We start from the raw sequence: 23,817 nt of genomic DNA on the forward strand, positions 1-23,817 counted from the left end.
AAAAATTGCTCCTTCTATTTCCCCGAGATTTTTCCTTTGACATATCTTACATAAACATTGATAAGCTCTCGGGGATCGATTCTGTTTCAATATGCTTCTTTTGATTATCTACAAATTAGCTCCAACCTGAAAGTCACAGTTTTGTAGTCAAAACAGTTTCCTTTTAATATTCCAATAATCGAAAACTTTTAAACTACTGGTACTTATAACACATAAAATCCTAAAGAAATTATTATTATCCTGTCAGTAAATTTAGCGAGAGAGAGCATAACAACAAAGATTGTGACTCGTTTAAGATAAAATCAAACCGATGATTGATGATATTTCGTTCAATATTTCCGCATCAACTTAGCTTACTTTCAACCAGTTATATATAATATTTACGAATATTAACTTCGAACTTTCCTTGCCCATGCACGGAACAAGGGTTCCCTTACATAAATAAAACCTTCGGATCTAATAGACGCTGACGTCTCGAGCCAACGCTTTGATCCCGTTAATGAAGATGTTTGTTAGATTGTTCAACAACCTGTTTTTTTGTATCCCCTACTCCCATTCCGCTCAACGTATCCCCCAATCCCACAGCCCTTAAGCGAAGGCTGCCATTCATTTTGCGCTGAGTATATATTTAACAACGACAAAGGAAAACAGGCGAACCCTCACGACGCAAGAGTGTGTGTGTGTGTGTGTTTGGTCTGGTGGGGTCACCTGAACCGGCTGGCTCTATTCTTAAGCTACCGGAGGGGGAGGGGGATAGGGAAAGCATAAGCATAAGACGAATGTGCAATGGGCTTGCGTTCTTACCGTTAATTAACGTCCTTTCATAATTTGCCGTCGGAACACAAACAAGAAACACCACTCCAGGCATCGTTCAGACCGCATGCAGAAAACCTTACCCACGGTCAAGAAAGGTTCAGGGGGGGGGGGGGGAGACCTACAGTTTTCCGCAGATTCGTGTGCTGTTGTGGGGTTATGAGTTTAATCCGCTTACTTCCTGCATCAACGCATGCAGCACACTGTTCACAGCACACGGCACACTGCGTCACACATTCTTCTGCGGCACAATGGGAACTGCACGGTGTGGTTGCTCTCGGTTGAAGTTGTTTTTAATAGGCAACGAGTTTTCACGCAATTACAACTGAATTTTCGTAACGGCAATACACGCGCTTCTCACTTGCTGTAGATTTCGGAACACCAAACACAAATAAGGGCTGAGGAAATGAGAAAACGCAATTTGTTGAGGAAAACTCTATCCGAGCAGAGGCATTTCTGTATGAGCAGGAACCATTACAAACGTTACAAACACACAATTTCACAATTTTCCTTCCTCATGTTTTTCCTTGAGATATTAAAAGTTATTGAGCTTTTACACTTCCCAATGGAAAAAATGGTAACAATTAAATTATCCTATCCCACGGAAAACATCAAAGTGAACAATTAATTCTTGACAGTTTTTCACACGCACACACACACTCGCACACCTACACCATCCTCGGGACAGAGCAACTCGTGTGCAATCGTCATGCAAATAAATGGCGCAGGAAAGTGTTGCGCGCTTACGCAAATTGCGTACGAAGAGGGGAAAACTTTGTCGGAAAAGTTGGCGTCGAAATCGGTGGTTGTACCGTGGTACATCGCGAGAACATCGGTAGCTGCTATGGTGTGATGTTTCTCATCACATCTTGCCCCACTTCTAGCTGCGTCCTGTCACGTTCAAACTGAACAGTTTACTCCACGCTTCGGGGCACACCCTACAGGCACAACGGAAAACGATCAAGTTATTTCACTCCAAGCTTTTAAGGTATGGAAAGTTCGCCAAAATTTCCCTTCCGACCGTCATCCGATTCGGAGCGTTTTCGGCTGGGGAAACTTAAAACACGCCACACAGCACTGCGAGCGGCTGACGGATCTCGCGAAAGCTTTGATCCCACCGAAAGACGCTATTCCATCACGTCAGAATCCTTTAGATTCACCATCGTAACGATTGTGGGCCACGTCTTCCTGTTCACAATGGTGAAGTTTTGTATCGCAAACCCTCTCACTGAAACCCCGCCTGACAGAAGTTCACTTGTCACGGCACCGTGCTCACAACTGGACTAACGAGTCGCTGCGGACTAAGTCCAAAGTTTTGCGCTTTGCACGGTCGCAAAACATCGACCGACTAATTAAGCTGACGAGCGTACCGTACCCACCGACTCGTCGTACGTGAAATGGGCACCGAAGGTAATTAGAGGTCGCGTGTGAAAAGGGGAAGAATGCACTAGATGTTTCAGTTCTGTTTTTTTTTTCTGTGGCTCCAACCTCCTGTTGAATGTTATCTGTTGCCATAGCTGCTTTGGTGGAGGGAAAAAAGGCATCCGACAGCAAGAAGGAGCAGAAAAAATACAACAACTTCTCAACGAATCAATATGGAAGCAAACAGTAGTTTTTATGTCGTTCGAAAATAAATCTTCTGCCATGCTGCAAATGCTACCAAACGATCCCGCTGGGATGCCTATGCGTTTACACACAGGCTCGGTTGATTCAGGGATATGTCCCACACTACCCGGAAGGATTGCAAACACCAAATCAAACATCGAACGGCCCGAAAGGAGCTTCTCGTTCTTGCATCAAAAGAATGATGATTCTTCAAACTAGGAACTTCACTTAAGCCTTAAGGTACACAAGCCGTACCGGGCGTGATCGGATGAAGGCATTAAAAAAGGTTTCCGTAATAGGATTGTATGATTTGAACAGCAATGGGTGGGTGTGCTCGAGTGTTTTTGTGTGTGTGCCTATGCGAGAGAGTGTATTGGTTTGATTGTACAGGAAGTTAAACAACGAAGTCCTTTGAGCCGACAATCCGATCAAGGTGCTGAAGAGTGTTTAAGACAGTGCTTTTATTTAAATGAATGTTTTACATCTTCCTTCAACATTCCTTTATCCTGGGGTCAATACCAGAACAATTGGACAAGAATATGTCGTTAATTGAAAGAGTTATACTCTTTTCGTTATCGTTAACCTGAATAGGGTAAATGTAGCAGTTTTCGGTTGGTTAGTGTAGCCGCTTATCAAATACTGAGAAAAAACCTTTCAATGTCCAATTTTAGTTGAAAGTAATATTATTTCAATTGTTAATAGCTGTTAAAGGAATGCATCATCCCGCTCATCAGCAGATCCCAAATAGGCACAAAAGGTGATCTTGCAATGTCCTGAACTCCGTCCAACAAGGTGGGTCGATCACCTTTGAACTTCACTCAATACCATAGAACTTCACTCAATCTATGTCATGATATCCGAGGCCGCTGTCACGTGCTCTGAAATTGACCCGTCCTATTCACACGATGAATGCACGATCTCGTTAGATAGCAGGGCTTCAACGACACTTGGAGAGTGATCGATTATAAAATTTTCCCCGAGCTCATCTGTGTCCCTCCTATTCTGCCATTCCTTATGCTATGCAGAGAGACTGTGGGGCACTCATGTGCTTGTGTACTAGAATCAGCCTATCAAGAAGATTACCTAGAATACTGCAATGAGCTGGCAACCAAACAAGCAATCGGTATTCGGAGAGATTTTTCAAACAAGGAGCTTAAGACCTCTAAGACTACTTTCAAGAAGCAGGGCTGGCAGTAGCTTTCATCGACTTAATTGCTTCGACAGGAGCCAAGCACTTATTATCATGGTCAGCGTAGCTGAAAAATGGTTCGGATTCTTTGTTATGTACACCAAAACCTATGCCCCGCTCTGAGCAGAATCCGTCAGTTTAAAATTGATTCCTGTTCAAATGATCACATTTTGTAACAAAAATGCTGAGAATTTCCTGCTTGCAAAGACTATCACAGGACGACTCCGTTACCTCTTTCAACGACGTATTTACTGTATGCGCCAAAACTTCGTATTGAAAGAATGAAAAATGATGATTTTTAACCCGATTTTATCCATGATTATGCTGTTATTGCGTATATGTTACCATAGGTATACTGCCTAAAACTGGTACAGTTACCCTTCTTATATGGCACTACAACCACGAAAGGTTTCGGCTTGCCATTTCTGGCTTTCTGTTACTTGATTTGAATTCTGGTGTTGTCATGTGCCGATTGGAGCCGCTCTAACCACATCCACCGTACCGCAAATTAATAAGTCACCCAAGTGATTATTTGTTAGTGAAATAAATAAGGGTGATTGGATGATTGCATACCTTAAGGATGAAGTGATCAGCTGGTCGAGACCCATGTCAAATTATAAACATTGTATTTTGGATTTTTTTACCATGATATCGAAATTGCATTGCATCTTCACTGACCTCCATAACATTTCAGGAAACGCGAATGTAAATTTTAATGAGTGTAAAGAAGCCTAAAGAGAATTTAAATTCAATGCATCCTACATATCCCTAAACATTAACCACTCGTAACATCTACATAAAAAAACACTCATTGATTCACGCATAGGAAACATAAAAAAATTTCACAAAAAATCCTCCTCGCGACACGCCTGATGGCGTCTAGACACCAGTTGGAATTTGAACTGTGAAAATTCCTTTCAACGGAAAGCATTACAACACCTTCCTACACACCAGCCTAGCTCACCCATAAACGGTAAGCGCATTTCACCTAATGATTCAACCCCAAAAGAAACCTCCGAAATGCGCTCTAAACCCCACACCTTCCATGGGCTCGATCACGGTCCTCCGCGGTAGCCATTCAGTGAAGTGCATGCTTGAAAATGGTCCCAGCCCCCTGGAATGGAGACGCCCAGTCCTTTTCACTGAAATGAAGCTTAATGATGCAGCGCTGTTCACAGGCACCAACAACAACGACGAATGGTTTTACACAACACCGGCACTCAGCTTCGGCCGTCGAAGGAACGCTTGATGCACCTGCACATTATTTACCTTTTTGATTTTGCCCTGAATTTTCGTACGCTCGTCCCAAGGGTGTTTGAAGAATGGATTTTTCTCTATCGCAAAATGATTTTTTTTTCTTTACCTTGTTGTTGTTGCGTGTGGGTTTTTTTTCGGGAGAGCTGGGAACACAGGTTAAACGACATTCACCACGCTCTTGCTGCTGCCGGCAACCATACGTCGAAACCTTCCGGAGAGTGTGAGATGGTTTGCTTGTTTGTTGCGAACCACAACCGCTAATTGAAGTATTTGTCGTGTGAAAACAGCCAACCAGCAACGGCCACGAACGGCACACCGGCCGTGGCGGCTTGATTTCCACTTAATGAGAACAACCACCTGACGGGCCGGGCCCCGAAACCATTTCCGAACCGTTCCCGTTGGACGTCCGCGTCCCGAGCTTTTGCGGAGTGATTTCACTCTTGCTGTCGCTGCCAACGGTTCGCTCAGTGCCGCACCAGCTTGTGTCACGGACAAAAAAGGGCAAAGAAAACACAAAATCGGCCCGTGCGCTAAAGGTGAAACGCGCGCACCAAGATCCAGCCATCCACGTCGGTAGGTTGAACCGTACCGTACGGGCACGGGAATGTCGGCCCGTGTGATGCTGGCTTTTTGCATTTGATAATTAAACGAATATGCTAATTAATTTTCTAGATCACGTCAAAAGCAAGCCCATATCACCCTCCCCCCCAAAGCGAACGCGCGTCCACGCACACACACACATGAAAGAGATCCACCCTTTCGGAGGGGGGAATGGGTAAGCCCGCTTCATCGGCTGTTTCGGTCATGGCCTGCGCTTCCTGGCGAGGCGCGTTGGGCAGTTGGGTGTGGATGTGTGGAAGTGTTGTGACTTGCTTCAAAACACGTTGGTGCCACGTTTAGAAATACTGTGGCATATTGTAGCGTGATAACCACCGTGAGCAAGGGGAACAGAACGTTCACTGGCAATGTTTAAAATCAGCAACATTAAACTGCGTCGGGCGTGGTCGATTGTCTGAGTGTATCTGTGCACGTTAATAGAGACGTCGAGTAGGTGCGTGGGCAGAGGAGAAACGTTCACAGAATAATTGGAATTGTTTACTGAGCAGTTCTGATTTCATGTTTTAATTTATTGAACAAATTAGCAGGTTGCATTCTTTCGATTTGTTCTTTTCAGATACTTAATCATTTTAGTATGTATAATTTTCAGTATTATAGGAAAACGATCGATCATCTCTGTTAGAGAATCACGGTTCAGCTAAAAAATCAATTCAAACAAAAATTACAGTTTATTGAGTAGTCCCTTTTAGTGGTATTCTCAGCACATAAACAAAATTTTCTGGGGACGTATAAAAAATACTGAAAAAAATATCTTAGAATTCGTCAAAAAACTATTAGAACGCGAACGGAATCTTCGGGACAACCGGTATCAAGAATAAGTGAAAAACATTTACATCAATCACAGCAACCAATCGGATTAGACTCAAAGCTTGCCAGATGTTAAACACGAATGGTTCTGCGAGGAGTAGATTGTAGGAACTACAGAGGAATTCCAGAAACAGTAAAGTGAAATAGCTAGATTCCTATGCGTGACTTAGCGATTACAAAGGAAAACTGGCGATTCCGAGGAAAACTCTTCTTCCTGCACTACCATGCAACAGAAGTTTGTGGATGAGTGATGCGATTTGGATCGCGTGAACCACAAACCATTGCAATGTCTATCTGGCTGGCTTAACGACCTCTTAGGTCATGCTTGCCATTTCTGGCTTACTGAACTTATTGATGTCAATGGGAATAAGTCAATTTTATGGCTCCCGTTTATTTAGTCAGGTCTTCACACGGCAGGATGTTTTTTAGGTATTAACACGGCATGACCGGAGTTCAAATCCTGTCCAGAAATAAGAGGTAGTAGTGCCAAGGAAGGAGAAGAAGGAATCTCAACAACTGCTTCAACTTGTGTAACAAATGGGTACATAAGTCTCAGTCCTAACAACTAAAAAGGGTTTTCTTTGTTGGTCAAATTCTATTTCTAGTTCAACATAATTGCCTTGAAGAGCATCTGGTTAATTCCATTTTAAATATATTTTTAAGCCTGTAAAATGAACCTCTAATTAAGCGATTACTTCATCATTGGATCAAAATTCCTTTCCATCCAGCATTCTTTTCTGGTTTGTGAACAGAAAAAAGTTGCTGGGAGCCAGATCTGGAAAGTAAGATGAATGGGGCATCAATTCGTACCCCAATTCGTGCAGTGAGGCCATCGTGTTCGATTATTTGTGACACTGTGCTTTTCGCTCACGCTTTCGCATGTCCAAATTTTCATAAATCAAACGAGATTTTAAAGGTGTCGCCAAAGCTTCTCCTATATCGAATCCGGTTTTATCCATGTTTTGCACAACAGAAGTTGCTCCACTGTATCAATATTAATTTCTTATGCATTGCTTTTTCTTAGTAAATTTTTATTTACAATTGATACTAAACGGCTACGCGTAACTTATGTCAAGGCAGTCAGCAATGGGAGACCAAGACCTCCCTTGGTTAGACTACTAAAGAGACAGAAGATTTTCGGAATTCCGCTTCAGGATTGAAAAGGGGGATGAAAACAAAAAGGGGTTTATTTCATACAAAACATCCAATCTAATGCTTATTCAATTAAATTTGGAATTTGGAATTTGGAAAAATGTTAATCGTAGACATTCTCAAATATGAGAGTCGTCTTTTAAGACGACAAACGTGATTTAATGTATTCTTCTTGATTTCTTCGATTGTTCCACTATGAACAGTGCTACAGTCTCTTTTTGTCCATGGAAATTAATAATAAACCATTTTATTTCCTCTCTTTCATTGCAGATCAATCGCTTTTTGAGGAATTTCAATCTATCCAAAATCAATGATCTGGAAGTATTCACAACGAAGTGAGTAGAGTGGTATTATTTTTATTGCTTACTACCTTTCACACGCCACCCATCCATTCATAACAATTTCATTTTCCATCACGATTTTAAATTTTGCCTTACGCTCCCTGTGTCCCAACGGAACCCTCGGATGGCTTTAATAGCCGTCTGGCAATGTTCCAAAAACACCTCGCTTAATTACTTCCATCCAACGATAATTACCTACGTAACCAAAATCCCGACCATCGGTTCTCAGATTAGCCTGCCATACTTTGCTTCCCGAGAGTGGCACAGCGGGAAAGCAACCTTTTCGCTAATCTCATCGGCATTCGACCCCATCCCTCGAACCGTGTCGGAACATCTCGAATGAAGTCATCACATTCCAGATCCGTTTGATCCTGTTGACCCGCGCGCACAAGCGATGCCGATACCCACCGTCACAGCATGGCTCGATGTCTGTAATGTGCTGTACCTAATTGCATCGCATGCCACCACCAGGCGGTACCCATCCGCTCTGGAAAAAACAAGGTTCAATCACCTGGGCGCGCGCGCGTGTGTGTGGGCTTTAACACGGGCGATGTTTTCATTTCACATTTTATAAAAAATACACCAACCCTCATACCCTTACCGGCCGGATCTTTTCACGCGATCTTTTTCCTTTGCCGTTTACTCCCATTTTCTTAATCCACAGGACAAACGCGATCCCTACCGGAACCGTTGGGGGCACGTCGAGTACCAAGAGTGGACCAGCTGTTGCGGCCGTTGGAGGTGGTCAGGTAATGTTTCAATTTTTCGGCCCCAAAATCGACTCCAGCCGGGTGCGGGAAGCGATGGACAAAATGACGGAACGGGGCCGCATCGGCAATGTGAGTCTCGTGCCGGGGACGAAGCTTTCCTTTCGCCAGGATGTCGGTTTAATGCTGCAGGTAGGTTACGTTTCTACGTTTTCACCGAAACACTCACCGCTCGACGCTATTCCTGTCGGACGCCTTGGCATTCATTCAGTTTTGTATGGTCCCCCGTCAGGAAGCCAGCGACGGTAATGTGCATGTTTGCACGGTTTTGTTTTTTTTTTGCGCTATGTGGACCAGGACCTTGCGATACAGTGCAGGGCGAGTCTTGCCGGTTGATGTTCCGAGAAGGTTGCATTGCTTCCATTTCCACTAAACCGTTACGTGGAATGGTACAGCTTCACTCTTCAACGTATCGCGAGTCCATCATTGACGGAGTGGATAGACTTTGACGAGTGTCCTTCCTCGAAGCATGCTGCTGAAGCAACGGTAGCTTATGATCACCCAGCGAGACAGACCTTTAAACTAGTCTGTGTTTTGGTTGGGTTGCTTAAAACTGAGAATAAATGAGGTCTCGTTCATGTTTTTCACATGTTTTGGAGGTCTCATGTCTCATTCATGTTTCATATGTTTCATATGCCTAAATGTATGCAATTTGACAATACGGTGTCAAGCCGTAATCCTAAAAATATAAATAAATAAATAAATGTATGCAATCTCCATGAGATGTTTGTCTGCACGTTTTTAGGATAATGTTTAGACAGTGCCTATAACGATAAATGCTTTTTCGCATGACTAGCGCTTAAAACACATTGCATACCTTCAGGCGCTCGTAGTGAAGCCAACAAGCTACCCGTGTTCAGATGTCCTCTTTTTTTGGACTTAATATGAAATAATATTTTAAGTACACTTTTCTGTTTGATTTCTTTTTGTAGGTTTATTTCTCTGACCCTATAATTACAATATCTACAGTGTTTATGACTCAGTTATGTTGTAAATGTCCCTTCTTTCTAAAGCTTCTCTCAACATTAACACAATACAAAGATTGATGTTGGTGTCCAATTTATTTACCTTCCATCCAATTCTCGGAGCTAAGTCGATAACGATGGCTATACATTTCATCCCAAACATCCAATTTATGCCAGCCTCCGTTTACGTCAATTTATGCACAGATTTGAACCACCAGTTTTGACCCACTTGGCGCAAGTGTCAGCAAGCCAAACCGGCACGGCACCGGGTAATGTATAAAAATTTGTGTCTTTCGGTCAAAAATTGGTGCCCACCTCATCGTCGAACCATTAACAAACGCTGCCTTCTTGCTTGGAAAATTGTACACTCTTTCTCACTTCCGGTGCCCTAAACATCCGGCTCAGCTCAAGCACAGTCCTTCCCGCCACTGAGGTGTATCGTTCTTGCCACTTGTATAGCTGAGTGTGCTCTCTCTCTCTCTTCTTCTCTTTTCATCTTACGCTCCACCACACAGTCGGTGGTCATCAATCAAAAAGGACCGATCCGAGAGAACACCGAGTTCATACTGTCCTGTGTGGCGCAGGGCTCATCAACGATGTCCTTCCGGTGGTACAAGAACGGCTACTTCGTGAACGTGACCAAAGCAACAAGGTAAATCGCTCGTATCAAGAACGTGGGATGACTAGTGTGGAGAGAGCAGAGACAGGGCTTCTGCTTCTACCGGGCCTACCGAACGCTTAGATCCTTTTGGACCATTTGAGCCTCATCCATCATCTCGCGGAAACCGGAGTGGCCGAAGAAAGGCCGACCGAAATTAGTTCAAAAGCTCGTCCAAGAAAAGGAAGCGGACAAGACTGACAGGACGACAGGATGCTCGTCCCGGAAAAAGAAGAGATTCACGTCAAGCAGCTCCGAAACAACGCTCCGTTGGCTGCGTGCTCTTGTCCACTGTTGCAGAGATTGTACGGAGATGGGCTGCGGCAACCTCAGGACGACGGTCTGATGTGGTTGAAACTTTAGGATTAGCTCCCGAGGAAGACACCACCACTGCCGGACGGTTGGAAGGCCCGAAACCTTTGATATGTTAAACATGTCATCCAGCCGTAACCCTCAGCGGTGAAGAGACAACATACCGGGTTTACCGGCTAGGGGGTTATTTCAACAGATGATGTTATTTCTTCGGAAGGCAGCACAAGCAAACTACCGCACTACCCTAAACCATCTTCTCTTCACATTTTTTTTCGGTTTGCCACACGATCTAACGAATTTCCTTCTCTCTATCTTCCTTTCACTCGCTCATCCACAACGCCACACCCGGACACTGGTCTGCCTTCGTGCGCTTCGGAACGTCATTATTAATGCAGGAACATGTGGACCCGCCTGCTGCCGCTGGACTCCAAGGATCACTACACCGCCCTGCTCGGCATCAACCGGGCAAATCGTCTTGACGAGGGCATTTACACCTGCCAGGTAGGAGCATAAGCTGTAATGAAGCGCAAATCGTCGAACCGGCTGAGAGGATGGGAATCAAAACGTTACATTTTGTTAGAAAAACGGACAACAAAACACAAAAAGGTGCTTCAAGAGCAAACGGAGCTCTCAAGAAACGGTGGGGTTAGTTTGTCGACGAAAGATGAAGATATTATTTTTCGAGGAAGCCCGAAAAAGACTCACGAGACAAAATGCTCGGCAGACGCTGGTGGTCTCAATTGGATTAGGATTTGATTGGATGGAACCTTCCGTGTATGGTGTCAGATTTAAGATAGTATGCACCAGGGGTTGTTCTGTGCACATTGTGGAGAAGTTTTCATGGAAGGCAAGCAATAATAGTTACATTTTCGAAGGTGAAAAGTTTGTCACAAGTGTTAATGAACCTGACCTACAATTGCGCCAATCGGCAAATGGAATGCGTTTGTTCTAGTTTTAAAGCGTCTTTGAAGTGTGATAAATATGATTACTCTTCGCATAAGGTTTTTTTAAGACCTTAAGTTTGGTGTCTTTAGTGATGACACTCTTTAGTGAGACACTTTACTCGTAGAGAGTATCAAGAATACAGTGGTGGACAATAGCAGGTCACCTGTTTTAAAGTTGTAACATTGAGGTTATGATGTCGATTTTCAACTAATTTAGTTAGCTTTCTAGTAAAATTTAGTTAGAGTTTTTGGACGTGGGTAACACGATGTTAGCGAGGAAACTTCTCCACTCTAAATACCTGTCGCGACGGACGAAGCAAGGACTGTACAGAACATTTATAGTCCGAGTACTACCATACGCCTCTGAGACATGGACTCTGTCCAAAACTGACGAAGTCCTCATAGCCGCGTTCGAGAGGAAGATGCTCAGAAGGATTTTTGACCCTGTATGTGTGGAAGGACAATAACGAGCTCTACGAGCTGTTCGTTGATCTCACCATCGTGCAGCGCATTAGACTCGCCAGGCTCCGGTGGGCTAGTCACGTCATGTGAATGACACCGGACGACCCAGCCCGTAAAGTCCTTTTAGGCCATCCACACGGACAGAGGAGGCGTGGTAGGTCCAAAATGAGATAAAATGATGGCGTTGATGTGTCCGCCAGAACGGCCGGGATAACGGATTGGCAGACGATGGCGCTGGGTTCAAATTTCATCCGGAACTCTCCACCGTAGTTAGAAATGACTATAACACAAGGTGGTATCAATGCATCTTCTTCTTCCTTGGCACTACAGGAGATCACGGCCTGCCATTGTTGGCTTTCTGAGACCTATTTTTACCCGTAGTAAAGTAGTCACCCTTACGTACGGGGAGACGGTCTGGATGGGATTTGAACCCACTTTCAATGCAATTTTCACAAACGCTTCCTTACAGGATGCTAATGTTTCACGAAACTAAACGCCTGAAACTATGGAAAATATTTTTCGATTTCATTGCAGTTTCCCTGTGCGTTCGACAAATTGCTTTCCCAAAGGCCCACGTCGATCTGATCATACCAACAAAAGCAATACAATAATAAAATACAATAGCAACATTTTTGCGACTAAGCTTTGTAACTTCTCAGATCACGTGAAAGGTATACCTTCAGGACGTTATTCTCGTATACACCTAGGCATGTATCAACAAATTTCTTCATATCTTAACATCTTCAACTATGCTATTTCTACAGAATAATAGTCTATTCAAGTCTTTTTTGATAAACCAGACAACTTTTTTTTAAATCGAGAAGCCAAACATCATATTTCAACTAATTTCGGCATCAGATATGAGTGCTTTTGTCATAAATGCATATGTATTCTGCGAGAGAATATACAAACCGGCACAGAACATTCCAAGAAAATTTTATTTAATTAATTTTGCAGCCTTCTGAAAAGACCAAAGTTCAAAACCCTCTGGAAAAAGTTCGGTTTGGTATATTTTTCATTCTCAGCTTTTGTTTCTTTTGGGTAGAACGTTGAAGATAATTACAAATTCTCTACTATCCTGTCTAGACAATGATCTAGAGAGCATACGATACGCATGATACTGCGTCTATTGTGTCGTCACATTCTCACCAGATTTCCTCGAAATTATTCTTTTCGTCTTAATTAATTCCATGAAGCGTTCATATGGCACACCCAGCAGAGGTTATACATTTTTAACTACCAAGGAGTTCACCCCATTTTTTGTACGGAAGCCCTTCAAAACAGCACCCATCAGGGTGTTTTTTGAAGCAGGGGTAGGGAGAAAGCTGAAGGAAAATAAAAAGGAATTTCTTCCGAAAAACTTTCCTTCACAAAATTCTACGTCTGCAAATTAGTTCCTGCCCGTCCACCCCTCTCGCGTACTCGCTTCGGATGCAGTGCAGATGGGCGAATAATTAGTGCCACCTTTAAATTATAATCCTTCCACCCCCCCCCCCCTCCCCCCTTAAGGAAAGGGGATATTTCAATGTGACCACCACAACCCAAAAACCATTGGAAACAAAAGCCTTTCAGTTGACAGGTTCCCAAAAATGGCCGTCGCTGCTTTTGTTGCAAAACGCAAAATGTCACCGTTACAACACTTCGCCGGAACAAACACCCAAACGCCGGAGTGGACGGAAGATTTCATTATTTTTCCCCATTACTGCCCCATCTTTTGCCGAGAACTGAGATCCTTTTTCTTCGAGGTGACATTTTCCGTTCTTGGCCGCTTTCTTGGTTATGGGCGGATGCGGCACGTGCCACGACTTTTTCGCATTTCATAATATTCATTTTCATTTGCCACAGTGCGGTGAAATTTACAATTTAAATCGAAAAAAAAAGCTTAGCCTTTTGCAACATGCCGGGCCTTACTGCTTTGTCTTTTGGTCGTGGAAGGACGATTTTTTCGCTCTCTCTCTCCGGTCGCTGCTTGCAAAACTAACCGAACAATAGCGCCTATAGTGTTACGGGAGGATCTTATTTCTGATGGACCGGCTTTTTCGCGCGACTGTAATTTTGTCTACCGATGTCTTTCCGCCACAGCTTATTCACCTTCTTGGCGGTACGGTTTCTTTACCGACGACCGGTCACATCCGGCGCTCCAAGACTAACGACTAATCTCCGTCTGATATAGACAAAAGAGCAGCGAAAGACGAAGCCACCGTGGCTGGGGAGACACACCGTGGGCGCAAAAGAAAATGAAGTGCGAATAATGAGCAAAGATTGCGTAAAATAGTTTCACTTTTGTGCGAATGACTTCTTCGCGCGGGTTCGTTTGCACGGGGCGGCCCGTGGATAGCGCTAGAGCGAACCAAGTCCCATCCCGGTCGGAAAGCTTGATGAGGCCGGGGCATCTCGGCTTTCCGGAATCGCGCACTATCCACTACATCTCAGCAAGAGTTGGCTCTGCGTGCAAATTTACATCCAGCTGTCAAAGCCACCCTCTCACAGTTAACTAACTGCGCCAAGCAACGGACAGCTTGCTGTTGGTGGGTGGAACGAACGAACGATGGGGCGCTTTAATTATGCAGCTTGTAATAATTAAAAATTAGAACATCTCGCGCGTTCGCGTTACTTTTGTCGAGCTGCGACGTGCGTCTGTCTGTCGGTGCAAAACTGTTTCTTATTTGAAGTGTGTCCTACAGCGGCGAGAGGTCACAGCGAACGTTGCGTGTGACGCAAAACGGAGCTCTGGTGGGTGGAATGTAAGCGGGCGTTGAGCGAGTTGCGAGGGAGCGTAGCGCAATTTACGTCCTATGTTCTATTCTGAGTAGGTCAAAACACACTTAACAATCATTAATGATTCGATCCGTTCCGTTCACGGGGTGGTGCACAATATTTCCCATTCTAGTGGAAAGCTACAGCATTAAGGAATGCATTTGAAGATGAAAACATCATCCCATCCGATTGCCCATCAGACAGCCAGAAAGGGTACGATGGGAGAAAAGGTTCTGAAAGGGATACGTCCCGCTAAGGAAATTATCTTCATCAAAAGAACCTTTTCTAACTAAGCGAAAGGGAGTTGGAGCAGCCTTGGCAGTCTAAAGCTGCCGGAACGTCTAGAAAGGCACTAAGCGCGAGCAGCAAAAAAAGCTTTCATTTGATCCGGTTCGAAACAAGATGCAATCTCTTTCTCTTCGTACTGAGCTTCTTCCTGCTAACGTTCTTAGTTTTTTGTTCTTAATTACATTTTTATGCAAATTTGTCTGTGTGTGTGAGAGAGAGAGAGAGAAGGACTGTATGTGAGCTCAGCAGTCATGACGAGGGAAAGACGAAATCCCATTTCGGAGAGATTATGTTTCTTCCTTTCAGAAGTCATTGTGTCGAGCGCTCAGACAGCCCGATCTCGGATAATTTTAATACACGTACCAAAAGGACTAATTCAATGTAACGCTTGTAATGCGTAACGGTATCTGGTGGGATGTCATTAATATTACATTTTCGGTTTATTAAAAACAAATTATACGCGACAAGAAGGCACTTACTTAGTAGGCGCTGGAAGCTACTGTACTATCTTGTGTATTGAATTAAGCGCCTGAAAGTATGCAATACATGCTCGAAAATGAACACGTATTTGATTATTGTGTGGTTAACGACTGAACCACAATGAGTGAGAGTTTAAAAAAATAGTGGATTTAGTTTTAATCAAATCAATAAGCAAACAGGATGTGTGCAGTGGCTTTTTAAATATTCAATATAAATATTTCATAATCACAACATCCACGCCACATCCCGCACTGCTCAAACTAATAAATGAACAGCGATAAGCAAACAACAACATTGAATCAATTTCACCGTAGCAAATCAACCAACATTGTAATCGACCCGACGTCCAATCACGGCCCGATTCTATTAACCGGAAATCAATTCCATTTCACATGTTTGCTTGTTCCAGTTCCGCCTCACTAGAATCCGGTCCAGCGCAGCACACAAACACCCTTACACACCTATTTCCAGTGAGATAGAACAGGACCGATGTGTGCTTTTATCGCCTTTCCCCACTTTGGCCCGGTTTAGCGCCGCCCCGCCGCATCTTTCATCGCACACATCGCGTGGAACATTGTAGTTTTATCTACGTCCGTTCCGAATTAAGAAATGGCCAACCGGGTGCCAGTATCTGGTCGGGAGTTCAAAACACACACACACACACACACACACACAGCAACAGAAAAAAGTGCAGCGTGGTAATAAATTACACACAATTTACCAGTGCACGGAATCAATTCCACTTAATTTAATTCAACAATCTCTCTTTCTCTCTCGCTCGCTTCACTACTGCCCCCGAACTACTGGCACTGCACCGACAGAAGCGCAATTGCATTTGCAGCCATTCGCAACCGAAAAGTGTGCAACTCTCCTCCCCCCATCGCACAGCTAACCGAGCTTTCCCCACACTACGCAGCGCTTCTCATGACTTCTTTCACCAGCGCCTTCACTACAGTTCAAAGCAACGTTGAGATTGAGATTGCAGCATGGTTTGTACGCGGTTCGGAGTTTGCTTCTTAGTAAAACGGGAAGAGAAAAGAAGAAAAAAGCTACAGCACAGCATCTTGCACAAACCCTGCAAAAGCTTCCAGCAAGTTTCGGCTCTTTGAAGATCGCATCTCTCGTGGGAAGTTAGCCCCATGCACGGTACTCGGTTGCCCGGTGCTTATGTTTCATTGCAATGCATTCATCTGCATCATCACTTAACTTCAAGATGCCCCGGTGCAATTGAATGTGCTGTTGATGTTAAGCGGACTGGTTGCAGAGAGAGAGAGAGAGCTATTGAAACAGAATTAATTATTTGTAAATCTTCTTCGCTGGCTTTAAGCTTTATGCGTTAAATTTCAATTCGGTTTAAGTGTCGAAACCGTACTGATAGCTTTAGTTTAGTAATGTAATTTGGAATGATCCGCATATTGTTGATTAGCTTTTTAATTGAATGAAACAGAATGAAGAGCGACTACTTATTGTCTGTTTCTATTGATTTGATTTTGTTTAGTCATTCCTTATAGCTGGATAGTCAGTCCTACGGGCATTGACGTCGTCGAGGTCGATTGAAAGATCTGTAAATGACTGTAAGAAATTCGTTTGTAACTTTTGGTAGAACAGCTAAGCGGTTATCTAAGCCTCTAAGTATAAAAGACCTCTTGGACTGTGGGCGTCTTTTGGTGAATATGGCTTCGATGACTTGATTCCTCCCACTACGAGGTTCGCTTTAAGATGATATTTGAATAGCAAAGCTTTTTAATAAATGATGCCTCATCAGCTATGAGATCTCTTGGTGAAAGATGGTTGGTTGACAAGATTCGTTGGTGGATGAGCGCTTTTCAACCACCTTCCAACAACAAGGTCCTCCGATAGATGAGGCTTAAACTCATCTTCTTCTGAAAATTTTTTGAGTGCGAGATTATTCTGAAGATGAGGTTTGCTTGACGGGTCTTCTCGATATATGAAGCTTCACCATGAGATGACTAGGTCTCTTGAAAGTCGGAGCCTTTGACTTAAAGACGATTACCGTATTGTGTGATCACTTCTATTCTTAAACCTTAGTATGCTAACATACTTTTTCACATCCTCAGCCATTCTTTTTAATTCCTCAGCTTCATTCTTTTTAATCAAGTTCTGGATTTGAACTCCGCTCCTGCCTATCCACGGTCCTGCTGCATAAATCGCCTCAAAGTAAATACCAATCAACAAAAATATAAAAATATTGGTTTTAAATTGAGTTTGGATTATTTGAATACATCAATAACTCAAAAATTGGTTTAAATTTTAAAGACAATTACTTAAAAACACACCACACACGTCAGCACCACAACCTTCTGCATAATATAATACAATTCACCCTTCCCTTCGTTAAGTGCACTCTGCTATTTCGCATACTATTTCTGGACAGTGCCCAGCAGGGACCTGTCTGCAAAACCGTTATCGGAAAGATAAATCATTGTCCCGAAATAAATGAACTTTGCTAGCCGGAAAACTAAGCACGGCCAAAAAACAAGAGACGAGCACATCGACACGTCTTCGACTCGCACGGGCAAACTAAACAAAGCGACCATTAAATGCACATTTATTTCCTATCTCTTGACAAGCTCGTTGACGGGATCGTTTCCGGCGGATATTGAAACCGAACCGAAAGACCCACTCAGTCCCGTGTGTGAGCACATCCACACCGGCGTACCGATTCTTGGCGATTTCACTTGAAGTTGGCCCCGAGTTAGAGTCTAATGATCCCACCCCGCTCCATTTGGTGTCCTGTTTGGTTGGGTCGACCGTCAAGTAGTAGCAGAAGAACAAAGCAAGTTTACGGTGAAACATAATACTACGAAAACAAATGAAAATCCAAACTGTAAGCACGGGTGTGTTCTTGTGATCTTATGCTTTTTTCTCCGAACACACGATGATGGTGATCCCCAACAAGCAAAACAACGGTGGGATTTTTTTCCCACCGTGTGTGTGTGTGTGTGTTCTTCTGCGAACAGGAAATCGATTCCTTCCTCACGTTCTCGTTTCGTATTCATTAGCCTTCGCATACAAACACACACGCTGTACTAACCGCAATCGTTTTTTTCCTCATGTTTTTTCTATGTTTTTCCTCTTTTGTGAATTTTCCTTTCAATCACGCCCAACGGATCCTATCGGCACCATCATCATCATCATCGTCGTTGTGTACGGTGATCGGCGGCAGGTTTCCGACATGGGCATCCAGCAGTGCCGTTCGACGAAGGTACAGATCCTGGAGGTACCGCAACTGCGCGTTGATCCACCGAGCGTGACACTGTTCCGGGGTGATTCGCTGCTGATCCGCTGCCTGTCCCAGGACATCGACCGACGGTTCGGTACGCTCGGTTACAGCTGGACGAAAAACGGAGCCCTATTTCAATCCGACCCGCACGGTGAGCTCTGGGAGGATCTCTACCCGGACGGAAGTATCCTTAAAGTGAACAACCTACAGGTAAGCGGAATCGTCTGAGGGAAAACTTCTTCAATAATGTTTCATGTTTCTTGTGTTTCAGAAATCGGTCGTCTTTACCTGCATTGTGTCCAACTCGGTGGCACCCGTGTCACGCAGCGTACACGTGACGGTGGTCGAACCGGGCACGGTTACGCTCTGTCCACAGAATGAAGATTTCGGTGTGAGTTGGCCTGCCAGCGCTAGCGGTCCGGCCGTGTTGGCCGATTGTCCCAAGCGGGGGACTGGGCTGGCGAGTCGTATCTGTGAGCAGCGAGACTTTGGACGGCCGGAATGGTTGGTGCCGGACTTTTCCGACTGTGTGCCGGAAGAGGTGATCGAGATTGACAATGAGGTAGGAGTTGGATTCAGTTTGGGAGAGAGAGTTGGGTTTCAGTTTTTCTTCCCTAAAATTGTATATTTTCTTTTTTTTGGTTTTATTATATTTCTTCGTATCTTTTGGCTATTTTTTGTCTACTTTTATTGCTAAAGTCCTGTATAAAATATTTCTTTTTTATAGTCTAAAAAACTCCAAACCAATCATACTAAGAAGCTGGTCGTTTTCACTCATTCCGTTTCAAATCGGTCTCATCCACGAAGCGAACATCGTAATTTCCAATCCAAAAACCGGGCGACGAAAAACATTTCTTGTTTTAAACTCAAACGGAGACACATTCCCAACCGACAGCACCGGTTAACCTCGACCAGCAAGCACATCAGAATATCGTTTCGGTCGCACTTTGGCACCCGTAAACCGATACGAATTTCCGATTGCTGTGTCATCGTTTCCAATTTCATCCGCACAACAAAAAAAAAACACAAAATTGAAGGCCAAAAACCCCTAATAAAAATCCTCACAGACACCCTTACTCCCAAAAGTCCCATACAGCCGAACCAATGTCATTATCATATTTTCGCAGCGAAACAAATCGACCGCTACCGATACCGATCATCAACCCCCGGCCGGTTTACTTGAAGAAGCCGGTGACGTTAGCCCAAAAAAAAGCGGATCAAGAACAGAAAATTTACTGACAAAACGCTCATCGACCATGCCGTCAAGCAAAGGGATAGGAGAAATTGGAGACTTCGTCTAGCAAATGGTTGGCTGTGTCTTTGCGGCGCTGCGTGAGCACATTGGAAGGGTTGTGCAAAAAGGAGTCGAAAAATCAGACTGAGACAAACGAAAAAATAAAACCAAAAGAACTTCGTTTGCTTGTGTGCGGTTTTGCGAGACCCAGTTGCGCCCCGCGATCGTGTAGCGATAGCGCGATAGGGAGATAAAGTCAGATGAGTGTTATGAGTGTTGTGTATGCAGGCACATGAGAGAACAACATATGATGCTCCTTCCCCGGTGGCACACGGCATGCGAGTTTAGCTTACGCAAGCAAACGAATAAGCTTGAAGTGTTGTATTTTATGAGATCCTGCCTCGTCGGAGCTCGGGAATTGGATGAGAAAAGACCGGGTTTGAGACAGTTTATCGTTTGTTATCGTAAGGCATCGCTTTGGTGAAGCAATTGCACTGCATTTGCTTTATCCTTACAAAGTGTTTACTAATGTTTTGCTTTTGCGTTAACGAGGCGATCATTTAAAATCTCGCTTGAATCACACTTTAACGTACAACAAATCAAAACCATTGAATCGGAACTTGTTATCACAATCTGCCCCTACTAGCGATTAATGGAGCTAACTCACTATGACATGTGTTACTAGCTATGAGAGTCATCGTTAGAATTCTTTATTTCCCTATCACAGTGGTGGTGCATCATACCCATTATCACCACACAACGAGACACGATCTAAACCACAACTTTATGTGCGCTCTGGCTACTGGTTTTGCCGTAAGCCAGCCGCCGCAAAACGACAACAGCATTACATCAGCTCTAAATGCACCGACACGTTATCTCATTAGTTATCGTTTGCACAATGACATTTCCCCGAAGCACAACTACCAGTCCCCAACTGCTAATGCCACGCTAATTACCTGTCAACTGTTGTGTTATCGGCAAAACCGCGCATTGAAATGGGAATGTTTTTCTTTCCGACCACCGTCGATCGAGTGCTCTCATTCGAACGAGTGTGAAGAGAGGGTTATTGATTACGAATGTGAGTAAAAAGTCTAACAGCTAAGCTCAAATTGCTTAGGCACTCCTGTTTACTGCGTAAAAAAAGCTTTGTAAAGGAAATAAAACGAAGCAAAACCTCCATTTTTCTCTTTCATACACTAAGTTAAATAAGAATAGTGCCACTATGATTGCTGCCGAGCAGTGGTCCGTTCGAGGAGAAGCTGAGCTAAGGGGCAGAATAGGTGGTTATTTTTAGAAAATTATTGAACCAGAAGAAAGCAGCTTTCTTCATTCTTGTACAAATTGCAATTTCAAGTGTCCACAAGACATTGCGGCGTATTCTATTAAACAAAAAACACTTGAAGCAACCTCGGAGGCTCTGTCAGTCCAAGTTCAAAGAGCGTCAGAACTCAAATCGGTTCAATATTGCCTAAAACATGCGATTTTTTAGGATGAAATGTTGTTCAAACTGGATGGTTTGGATGATCAACATCACTCTACACAGTACAGAGAACACATAATCAGATCTACTTGAAGCATTAGTTTAGAATGTATGGTTCCCAGATTTCCTTTAGCAACTGACGAATGACGAGATTCATAGCTCTAATTATTTATTTATTTATTTATTTATTCATTATGTGTTGAAACTCGATTGAATTTTGTAGAAATCTTTTACTTGCGGAAATTAAAAAATTAGTACACTTAGTTTCAACTTCTGTTCTTGACTGATTCTGCTGATTCCCGTCGGGTAGGCGCGACCTCCCTTTTTCCGATCTTTCTTCTTTGCTTTTCAACTGACAGATCGTTGGGATCCCTACCAAGCTCCAACATTATGAATTTATAGCTCTATTCTGACTAGTTTATTTTACAAAACAAACTAGTATACATACAGAAAGCAAATTTCAAGTAGGGACGATGTACAGGTTCTACAAAGAACTTCGAAGGATGTTTGATGATATCAATCAGAGCATTGTTTTCTTCCTAACAATGTGGATGATGTAGCTTGCTTATGCTAATATGACTTACAACAAGTCAGAAGAGGGATGGGAAGTTGAGGTTGTGGTTTGGGACGATGGCTTCTATAGTCTGCATCAGTATGCTCCAAGCACTAGAGCACCCTAGAACACAGGAAAAATCTGTGCTCCAGAGTCTCCAACTGGGAACATACTGTACAGGCTAAGAAAAGTAGTAGCATGTTGCACCTTGTTGTGCGACCACCGGTACAGTGTGGACCGTTGGTTTAATGACAATTTTTGGTTAGAGACTTTTTTTCCAGATTCTTCTCTAGTCTGTGGAAGACGACTCCACTGCCACCTTGGTACCCAAAAGTGTGGCGATTATCATCCGTCGTAGGCCTTTGGTAGTGATGTTGGAAGATGTGCAAGGTGCTAGAACGCCGTACGAAGGCACGGATATGATGAAGCAATAGTGCCTACATTTGGAAGATTCCCAGCACAAGCAATGTTTTAACGCCGTAGGTGATGGCGGACATGTGAAGATTGAACCCAAATCGACTGCATGAGAGGGCCAATTGGGGCACTAAAAAATGATGTTCACATACAATTTTAACGGAATTTTATTGGTTAGTTTACGGATTACAGACGTTTTACCAATCGGTATCCATTATAAATTCGCAATTCCTTATAGCATTTATGAAACCAGCAGTAGAGTAGAAAACTCGGAGAAGCTGTAACTAATCAAACTGTGTACACTAGAAAAAAGTGTTTTGACCACAAGACCTCGACTCATTCTAATAATTTGGGTTAATTACTCGTACATTCACAACTAAAATCTCGGATTTGTAAATAAATTAAATTATTTGTTGTAATGTAGGCCCCTTAAAGAAAAGTTAAGGTGATACTGCTTTTCAATCGCAATTTTTTTCGATTTAAATATAGACAATTTAAAAAAAAATGAAATAATTATTTAAAAAGAATAAAATAGGTTGAAATAGCATTCAAACAGACAGAATGGTGTGTAAAAGTTAAAAATATTTCCATAAAACATGATGATGTGTATGAAGCTTAAAAGCCTAACACAAATTGCTTACGCACTGCTATAAAGTACAGAAAAAGCTATAAAACAAGAATAAGACAAAGCGATACCTTCATTTTCCTCTTGTGTAACGAATGCTTTTTTCCACACCAAAACAAAAACAGCATTCTGTTTTTTTATTCTCATCTAAATACCACGCCACGATACATACTACACGCATAGAAATTGTGTAACTTCCAACGATAGAAAACGCCTACCACAAAAGTCCAGCACGGTTCTGTGGTTGACGGACACTGGAACAACAACAACAAAAAACCAACGGTTGTGTGAACAGAATATGGCGTAAAAAGGTTTATCCTCGCGTATGCGGAATTCCACCATGTAACTGAAACGTATTGAAATGAACCTTACAGCACGACCACCCTGAAATATGTGTGCGATTCACTCGCCCGATAGGCTTTCACTATTTTATTCGCCCGGTTGTAACAGTAACTCTGCTTTCCTCAGCTCTATTCATCGTTCTCGTTTACCCATTTTTTATACTAAACTATTTGCCGCTTTCCATTTTTCTCTATTTTCATTGCCCTGCTGCCACGGTTGATCATTCGCCGGGACAAATGGATACACGAACCTTCTGTGGCTGGGGTGTAAAACAACTACACAAAACAAAATGGTACCGCACTGGACCCAACACTCATCGCCAGTTCCGAGGGCTTACGTACGGCTATCAGAAAACGAACGGGTCTAACGTGCTGCAGTCGTGCTTGAAATTTGCTACAACCCACGCGGCCACCTTTCTGCCGGGCGAAGGTGGCGTAATGTTGGGCCTGCTGCAAGAGGTAAGTGCCGGACCAGAAAGTTTCAGGAATGAAAGTAGTTATTTTTATTCCT

At 43.3% G+C, this 23,817-nt stretch overlaps 2 protein-coding genes across 9 annotated transcripts in view; one reads left to right on the plus strand and one right to left on the minus strand.

The window, feature by feature from the left end:
- Nucleotides 1-2,152, minus strand: part of LOC118513434 — a 31,947-nt gene extending 29,795 nt beyond the window's left edge. For 2 of the 6 annotated variants that reach the window (XM_036059171.1, XM_036059165.1), the window contains exons 1-2: nucleotides 1,974-2,146; nucleotides 805-1,211 (exon numbers count right to left, since the gene is read on the minus strand). In XM_036059171.1, coding sequence (XP_035915064.1) covers nucleotides 805-868 — 64 coding nt within the window. In that variant the 5' untranslated portion in view covers nucleotides 869-1,211; nucleotides 1,974-2,146. Of the gene's footprint in view, nucleotides 1-804; nucleotides 1,212-1,973 lie in introns of all 6 variants that reach the window. The other 4 variants (XM_036059166.1, XM_036059167.1, XM_036059170.1 and 1 more) reach the window with 4 other exon arrangements.
- The window catches only part of LOC118513433, a 197,676-nt gene that overhangs the window by 116,446 nt on the left and 57,413 nt on the right, over nucleotides 1-23,817 (plus strand). For all 3 annotated transcript variants that reach the window (XM_036059164.1, XM_036059162.1, XM_036059163.1), the window contains 7 exons: nucleotides 7,712-7,776; nucleotides 8,447-8,681; nucleotides 10,030-10,166; nucleotides 10,880-10,985; nucleotides 18,603-18,869; nucleotides 18,931-19,221; nucleotides 23,631-23,765. In XM_036059164.1, the coding sequence (XP_035915057.1) occupies nucleotides 7,712-7,776; nucleotides 8,447-8,681; nucleotides 10,030-10,166; nucleotides 10,880-10,985; nucleotides 18,603-18,869; nucleotides 18,931-19,221; nucleotides 23,631-23,765 (1,236 nt within the window). The remainder of the gene's footprint in view (nucleotides 1-7,711; nucleotides 7,777-8,446; nucleotides 8,682-10,029; nucleotides 10,167-10,879; nucleotides 10,986-18,602; nucleotides 18,870-18,930; nucleotides 19,222-23,630; nucleotides 23,766-23,817) is intronic.

Source organism: Anopheles stephensi, chromosome 3, assembly GCF_013141755.1.
Source record: "Anopheles stephensi strain Indian chromosome 3, UCI_ANSTEP_V1.0, whole genome shotgun sequence".
In the NCBI taxonomy this organism is placed as follows: Eukaryota; Metazoa; Arthropoda; class Insecta; order Diptera; family Culicidae; genus Anopheles; species Anopheles stephensi.